At 33.3% G+C, this 9,186-nt stretch overlaps 1 protein-coding gene across 1 annotated transcript; it reads left to right on the plus strand.

Moving 5' to 3' along the window:
• Positions 1-3,864: 3,864 nt before the first annotated feature.
• Positions 3,865-8,852, plus strand: LOC149966745 (uncharacterized). The gene is made up of 2 exons (XM_090167603.1): positions 3,865-3,880; positions 8,308-8,852. Exon 2 carries the CDS (start codon positions 8,379-8,381, stop codon positions 8,850-8,852), a length of 474 nt encoding a protein of 157 aa, XP_090023729.1. The 5' UTR covers positions 3,865-3,880; positions 8,308-8,378.
• The last annotated feature ends 334 nt before the right edge of the window (positions 8,853-9,186 follow it).

The raw sequence follows: 9,186 nt of genomic DNA on the forward strand, positions 1-9,186 counted from the left end.
GAGTGAGAGTGAAGATTTTTATTTAGTTCAACCCTCACTTTTGGGTTAAAATAAATATTTTTATTTAGTTGAACCCTCACTTTTGAGTGAGAGTGAAGATTTTTATTTAGATTAACTCTCACTTTTGAGTGAGAGTGAAGATTTTTATTTAGATTAACTCTCACTTTTGAGTGAGAGTGAAGATTTTTATTTATATTAACTCTCACTTTTGAGTGAAAGTGAAGATTTGTATTTAGATTAACTCTCACTTTTGAGTGAGAGTGAAGATTTGTATTTAGATTAACTCTCACTTTTGAGTGAGAGTGAAGATTTTTATTTAGATTATCTCTCACTTTTGAGTGAGAGTGAAGATTTTTATTTAGATTAACTCTCACTTTTGAGTGAGAGTGAAGATTTTTATTTAGATTAACTCTCACTTTTGAGTGAGAGTGAAGATTTTTATTTAGTTCAACCCTCACTTTTGGGTTAAAATAAATATTTTTATTTAGTTGAACCCTCACTTTTGAGTGAGAGTGAAGATTGTTATTTAGATTAACTCTCACTTTTGAGTGAGAGTGAAGATTGTTATTTAGATTAACTCTCACTTTTGAGTGAGAGTGAAGATTTTTATTTAGATTAACTCTCACTTTTGAGTGAGAGTGAAGATTTTTATTTATATTAACTCTCACTTTTGAGTGAAAGTGAAGATTTGTATTTAGATTAACTCTCACTTTTGAGTGAGAGTGAAGATTTTTATTTAGATTATCTCTCACTTTTGAGTGAGAGTGAAGATTTTTATTTAGATTAACTCTCACTTTTGAGTGAGAGTGAAGATTTTTATTTAGATTAACTCTCACTTTTGAGTGAGAGTGAAGATTTTTATTTAGTTCAACCCTCACTTTTGGGTTAAAATAAATATTTTTATTTAGATTAACTCTCACTTTTGAGTGAGAGTGAAGATTTTTATTTAGATTAACTCTCACTTTTGAGTGAGTGAAGATTTTTATTTAGATTAACTCTCACTTTTGAGTGAGTGAAGATTTTTATTTAGATTAACTCTCACTTTTGAGTGAGAGTGAAGATTTTTATTTAGATTAACTCTCACTTTTGGGTTAAAATAAATATTTTTATTTAGATTAACTCTCACTTTTGAGTGAGAGTGAAGATTTTTATTTAGATTAACTCTCACTTTTGAGTGAGTGAAGATTTTTATTTAGATTAACTCTCACTTTTGAGTGAGTGAAGATTTTTATTTAGATTAACTCTCACTTTTGAGTGAGTGACGATTTTTATTTAGATTAACTCTCACTTTTGAGTGAGAGTGAAGATTTTTATTTAGATTAACTCTCACTTTTGAGTGAAAGTGAAGATTTTTATTTAGATTAACTCTCACTTTTGAGTGAAAGTGAAGATTTTTATTTAGATTAACTCTCACTTTTGAGTGAGAGTGAAGATTTTTATTTAGATTAACTCTCACTTTTGAGTGAGTGAAGATTTTTATTTAGATTAACTCTCACTTTTGAGTGAGAGTGAAGATTTTTATTTAGATTAACTCTCACTTTTGAGTGAGAGTGAGGATTTTTATTTAGATTAACTCTCACTTTTGAGTGAGAGTGAGGATTTTTATTTAGATTAATCTCTAAAAATCACAAGCGATTTTGCCCACGTCTGGCTGCGATTTTTGTCAACGGTATTATAATATTATTACAAGGGAAGTTAGACCAAGGATTCTATATGTGTAAGAGGATATGAGGCGACCCGTAAAACCTGTACAAAAAACTGCCGGCAGCATCATCGCGGTTAAGAGAGAGCAAAAGAGCATTTAAAATGCGACTACTTGTTTCGATTCCCTCAAGTGTTAGCGCCCTTTTCACTGTAGACGTTAAACGTATACCTATCTACCGAACTATTTGGTAAGTACGGTTTTAATGACACTCGAGTAAAGACGCGAGCTGCGTAACGTGGAAGAAAGAGGAGGAGCGCGAGGCAGTATTATTTCCTAGCTGTTAAAATTGTAGTTAACATTAAACCTGTTAAATCAAATGCGTCATTTACTGTAATTATAAACGTCAGCCATCGACCCCGAACAACGAAGAGTCTACTCTTACATAAGGCAGGGGCGGATTAATCCTTTCGGCGCCTTTAGGTACAGAATAATTTTCCGCCCCTGGGCATTGTCTAACGGGTTGGTCAGCTAAGTAGGGGCAACCCACGTACTTCGACCGTGGGGCTTTATCACAGTTTTGTCGCCCATAGAAAAATGGCGCCCTAGGCACGTGCCTACTCGGCCTAATGGTTAATACGCCCCTGACATAAGGTCAAATATCGTTGTATTGAAAATGGGCGCGATTCTTTAAGACACTATTTTAGAAAGGATGATTATGTTTTAATTAAAGTAGAGTATATTTAGAAATAAAAAATGTTTTAATTCATTTTCTTTAAATCTTACACTTTTTGATTCAACGTATTTAAAACGCGAGTCCTAGTTGGCGATTTTTTTTTGCAGACAGAACAGAAACGAGATATTTAGGCTTGAGGTAATTTAAAAATTTAAATCTGTCTTGAATCAACTGAGCATGACCACCCTCAATCCCGAATAATAAAAAAACGGGCTTAGCTCTGAAATTATAAACTACTTTTTATAGTAGTTTTTTTTAGATACGATTCAATAACGCGTTATTATTCTGCCTACGATAAGAGTTGATGGTTTGAATTATTTAAGAACTGGAATTTTCGTAAACCTTTGCCGCAACTAAGCGTATTGGGTAAGATTTTACTATGAGTGTTAACACCAGTAGAGGGCGCAATTTGGTCATATTAATACATTTTGATATTCCGTAGGGTACACGAAGATAAAATTATTATATGTATACAAAACTAATGAGTTTTTTTATTATATTATAGGGTGTTTAAAATTTAGACGGATTTTTCTTGTTTTTTATAGCATTTTTTAGATTTTAGACCAAAGTAGACGAATATTGGGATATATCGTAGGTTTCATAGGTTTTTGACCTACAAAATCGATTTCGACTATGGTGCGTTATCGTTCTGCGGCTTGTTCTCTTTTATATATAACACATTATCCCACGAAACTATACACCGTCTCTGGGCCTCTAGGCCAAGAGGACATGTTGGATCTGTTACGCTCGCGAGCGCTTCGACGGCTGTTCTGCTCAGCCGTAAATGTAGTATCTGTCACGTTGCAGAACGCCTCCACAGCCGTTTAAGATTATTTCTCTAAATTAAGCTTATATCAGTTTACTATTGGGTAGATTTTAGCTGGTTAGGTTAGGTTGGGGTGGAGCCGCTCGCCCCCAGCGCTCGAGCGAAGCGAGTGCGCGGCATCGTCAGGTGCCAACAAAGAAGGGCAACAATTGAAAACATTATTTTAAATTAATATACTTATGTCATATTTCAGAACAAAATTTATCTACAAATATTTTATGATATTGGCGCAAATATCTCCAACTGGAAGCCATTTGCAATCTTGGTTTTTGCCAAACATGGACAAGTAACAATACTCTGATAAGTATCCTTGGTTGAGTTAATAATGGATTTTGCCCAGCGATTGTTAATTTCCGCAGAACGATAAGGCACCAATGAGACCAACGATATCTCCCAATATTCGTCTACTTTGGCCTAAAATCTAGCAAATGATCAAACAATTGCACGTGCATCACGTGCTCTACGTGCTCAAAACGCCAAAACCCAATTATTGAGGTACTAATTATATAAATATTAACAAAATCAAGTCTAAAATATTGGTACTCTCGTCAAGTACCCGTTTGTACCCTGAATTTTCATTTTACAGGAAATTGAGAAACAAAAACGCCATCTAGGGGGGGGGGGGCGACACTCATAGTAAAATCATACCGCGTATTGTGCGTTCGAGATTTTTCCGGTAAGTTGACTGGCGCCATGTACTCGAAGTCTATCATGTTGTCAATGTTTCAATATGCGTAGTCGATGGGCTCAGATGATAATTGCTTTAAAGATATTCGAAACAATTTGGAAGACTGTGTGTACCCAAATTTCCCTGACGTCTTGTTTATTTACTTTTAACTGGCGATAGTTGTAACGACGATGACGTACATGTATTTAATATTCTTCAAAGCCATGGCGAGGTTGGGAAAATGAGCTGATGTTTGAACTCTATTTCAAGTAGGGGGTGAAACTACGCTTTAAGTAGCTTTTGTTATCAATAGAAGCACTTATCTTTTTATATCAATAATTAGTTTGACTACTTATGACACATTTATGTACATAATTAAGAATCCGAACCAGGGTGGGTTCCACATCCAGTTTTGTTTTGTGCATTACAACCACAATAATAATAATTCAATTCAATTCAAACTTTTTTTATTCTATAATAATAATAATAATAATAATAATTTTTATTGATGTTGACATTACAAAATATGTTTATAGTTGTTTAATTCATCACCCCAACCCCATGAGGGAAACTTGTGCGTGGTGGGGATAATAATAGTTTTAAATCAAATCAGGGCTTTGAGGTTGAAAAACAATCGAGTTACATTTTACTTAAGATTTAAGATTAGGAAAGAAAATTAAAGGTTAATTAGTTCATAAAAATGTGTGTTTTTTTTAAATATTAATAACTAAAAAAAAAAACACATTTTTCAATCTTTTGTCACCATAATTTTTGATCCATTGACCAATTTTGCGTTTAAATAGTTTTATATTAGTACAGTTTTTAATTTCAGTGTTCAATAAGTTATATAATTTTGGCCCTAGATAAGTAATATGATTCTGGCCAATTGATTTAAACATTTTCTCAATTGGTAAATTTTTCTTCGTAATACCACGGGTACTATAAATCGTTTGAGAAGCTAATGATTATCGATTTTTGTAAGTATAGATCAAAATGGTTTTAGCGTACAGTTGATTAATAGTATAGACTGAGAAGTCTCTATAAAGGTTAAAATTCTGTTCGTAGCGATTTTTCTTTAAACAAATTCTAATAATGTTTCTCTGATAACTCCTAAGGGTTCCAGAGTAGCCTTATACGTTCCAGCCCAAACAACCATACCATAGGAAATTATCGATTGGACAATAGCAAAATAAACTGTTTTTAACCAACATATAGGTAGGAAGTTCCTCAGTTCGTAGAACTTATATTGACATGCACTTAATTTTTTCGAAATATTATTAATATGCAATTTCCAGTTTAATTTTGAGTCAATCGTTATTCCCAAATATTTAACACTTTCCACTCTCTCAATTTCGGTACAGTCATGCGGTTACAATGGTTATGTAAAAAATGGTTATGGATGTTTATGGATAAATTATAGTAATTTTCTATTTTAGGTCTCTGAGCAAAACATATGTATCTAGTTTTATCCGAATTTAAGGTTAATAAGCTCATATTTAATATTTTATACAGATGATCAAGAGCTATCTGAGCGTTTAAAAAGGATTCTTCCCATGAATTACCTTCACATAAAATTAATGTATCATCCGCAAATGATATACGCCCATGAATTTGTAGATTGCATAGCTCATTTACGTATACCAAAAACAGTATCGGTCCTAGAATAGTCCCTTGTGGAATACCATGAGTCATTGCTATTGAATCACTGTAGATACTATTTAATTTTACTATAGTAAAACGGTCTCGAAGATAGCTTTTGAGCCATTCTAGAGGAAGCCCACGAACTCCAACCTTATTAAGTTTTTTTAATTAACAAAGCATGGGAAACTGTGTCGAAGGCCTTTTTTAGGTCAATAAAAATTCCTATCATTTTTCGATTTTTATCGAGAGAGTTATACAATTCTTTGGTTACCTCATATAATACATCACTTGTGCTTAAGCCTTGTCTAAAACCAAATTGATTTTCAGAAAGACAATTTTTGGACTCTAGAAAATTCACCAATTGATGTTTAACAAATCTTTCGTATATTTTTGAAACATTACTTATTAATAAAATCGGTCTATAATTTTCCAATTTCTCCTTACAACCAGCTTTAAAAATTGGTACTATAACTGATTTTTTAAAAACATCAGGAAAAGACCCTTCTACGAGGGACAAGTTTAAGATATAAGAGAGCGGAAAAGATATAGATGTTTTGCATAATTTTAACATTTTTACACTAATTCCATCATACCCATTTGAGTTAGTATTTTTTAATTTATCAATGATGTTTTCGATATCCATTGGTATAAATGGGTTGATACAAATGATTGTGGGTTTACATTTTCATTAACGATATAATTATAATTTATAGGATTTGTAAGGTTTTTATCCAATATGTCTTTTGCTAATAGCGGGCCGACAGATGCAAAATAAGCATTAAAGTGGTCTGCGGCTATCGTAGCATTTTTTTTTACGATTAATAATTGATCATTGATTTTAATTTTTTCTTTAGTTTTCTGTCTCTTATTTACAGTAGTAGCTCCATTGATCAATTTCCAAATCATCTTAGGGCTTTTATCACTTTCATTTAACCTAGCTTTATAATAATTAAATTTTACAGTTTTTATTAAGGTTGTAATTTTATTTCTATAAACCTTATAATTATCTCTTAGATTTTGATTAAATGGTTCAGTTTTAAGTTTTTTAGCCATGGTATCACGTTTTTTTATGGGCACAATTAACCCTGTAGTAATCCAAGATTTCAATTTACGCGTCTTATGGTTTAATTTAATTCTCCGTTTTTGTGCAAAAATAGTCAGGCTATTTTTAAAAATATCTATAAAATTTTCAGCAGCTTTGTTAGCATCTGTATTTTGAGTAACTGTGGTCCACTTTTCTTTTTTAAGGTTATTTACTTAGAGATCATAATCAATATTTATAGATTCACAATAATTAGGACTTATTTCAAAACTACCAATATATGGTAAATTAGCAAAAATCGGATTATAATCTGTAATGTTAGTTTCACATACGGCTGTTCTGATTTCTAAATTGTCCTTTTTTTAGAAATATATGGTTGATACATGTACTTGAATTTTCAGTCACTCTCGTTGGCTCATTTATACAAGAAGCGTAACCATATTCAGATAATAATGTTAAGTAGTCAGTAGTAGTATTATTGTTAGCATTTAAATTAATATTAAAATCGACTACTAACGTAATGTTAGGAGCGTTTGACAACATTTGTAGACTACTAGCGAATTTTCTTATAAATTCCTGTACGTCATTATTTGGAGACCTATATACAGCAATAATTTTATATTTCTGGCTATTTGGTAACGTTATTTCTATAGCTAGAATATTTGCATCTACAAAATCACAATCTATTTTTTTAAATTGTAAATTGTCATTAATATATATTACCACGAAATCATTCCTATTAAAATAAATATCAGATGATATATTGTATCCGTCAATACTAAATTGGTTTACATTATCAATTTTAAAAGTTTCGGTTAATATTATTACATCTATTTTAAATTTGAGAGTTTCTAGAAAGATTAATAACTCATTGAAATATTTATTTAAACTACGGATGTTTAAGTGTAGTAATATAAAATTTTTACAGTTAGTTTGGTTTAGGTTTCCTGTGTTACAATGAACTATATTATAACTAGGGTTAAAAAAATCAATACTAAATTGGTTTACATTATCAATTTTAAAAGTTTCGGTTAATATTATTACATCTATTTTAAATTTGAGAGTTTCTAGAAAGATTAATAACTCATTGAAATATTTATTTAAACTACGGATGTTTAAGTGTAGTAATATAAAATTTTTACAGTTAGTTTGGTTTAGGTTTCCTGTGTTACAATGAACTATATTATAACTAGGGTTAAAAAAATCAAAATTCTGGTTATCTCTTAACATAAAAAAGCAGTATTAGTTTAGGCAATATATCTCATCTATTTACTTAACATTTTTTAAATCATCTAAAGTCTCAAACAAATATCGTAAAGTTATCACTAATATCGTTTGTAACATGTTCATTTGCAGTGGTGTAAATAGCGCCCCCACAGACCCCGCGGCGCCGGGGGCCCCCGAGAACTAAGGGCCCCCAAACGTTTATGATTAAAATCGGTGCTATTTAAAATGGCCTCGAGTTGTTTTTCGCGGGGGGGGGGGGGGGCGGAGTTCCTAGTTACGCCACTGTGCATTTGTACCATGAACATCGTCGAACTCCGTGTGGACACCACATCGTGGATCAAACCTTTACCGTGTGTAACGATATAAAATGTAATAGTTTGAGAAACTATATTAAATGTCGCTAGATGACATAGGCTTTGGGTATTAGCCTAGCTAATTATTATTATTTTTATTATCACATATAGAATATTCTTCTCACTGTTTTTGGAAATTCGATTCTTTAAGTCTTTTTCGTGTTATATTTCAGGCTTCTCGAACCAAGCTTAATTGGAAAGCAATCGTCTTTGACCTCTTCACCAAGTGAAAAAGTTGACTAGAATGGAACTCAACATCGTATTAATTGTCATCGCCGTAGCGATAGTTCTTCTACTGTTGCATTGCTGTAGGAAAAGCCAAAGCGAAGGTGACGTTGAGGACACTCTACCAGGCGCTGTTTCCAGAACAAAACGATACAAAAGATTTTGGAATCGCCGAAAGCGTAATAGAAGCTCTAGACAGCGATTGGTTAGGGATCAAGATGAACCAGCATCGTCACCGGACCATTCAATATATATCATCGATGAAAATACCATTCCTGGAATTCACTCGGTTCGACGTCCAAATGAAAATGAATGGTCAGGTCCAACCGGAACCGCCAAAGTGAACGTCATTGATGTTCCCGATGGAGATGGCGTCAAGGCGTTCGACGTGGATGATGATGAGATCCTGGATGTCCGTTTGATCGGGATCGACGCTCCGGAGATGAAGGGTCGACAACCATTCGCGCGAAACGGCGATTTTGACGAAATATAAGCTGGACCAGTACGGCCGTGTTCTGGGCAATTTGCGGGTGCCAGGGCGGGTGGACAATGTCTCCCTGGAGATGCTCAAAGCGGGGCTGGCGTGCGTCTATAAAGGGAAAGGGGCCGAATACGGTGGAATGGGCGCCCAATTCTACCTGGCAGAGTTTCTGGCCAAAAGAGAAAAAAAAGGATTTTGGGCCTTGGACAACATGGTCTTACCCGGGGAATTCAAAAGAAGGCAAAGGGCTGTGAATCCCTGATAGTTAGAAATAGATGACGGATACATTATCGACTGCTGGAGTTGAAGAGTTTCAACTTAGCGTACAATAGAATCAATGTACCGG

This window comes from Leiobunum rupestre, chromosome 1 (assembly GCF_980474605.1).
Source record: "Leiobunum rupestre chromosome 1, qqLeiRupe1.1.hap1, whole genome shotgun sequence".
In the NCBI taxonomy this organism is placed as follows: domain Eukaryota; kingdom Metazoa; phylum Arthropoda; class Arachnida; order Opiliones; family Sclerosomatidae; genus Leiobunum; species Leiobunum rupestre.

Coding starts and splice junctions, on each gene's coding strand:
- LOC149966745 (XM_090167603.1), top strand. CDS start 8,379: ATGGAACTCAACATCGTATTAATTGTCATCGCCGTAGCGATAGTTCTT.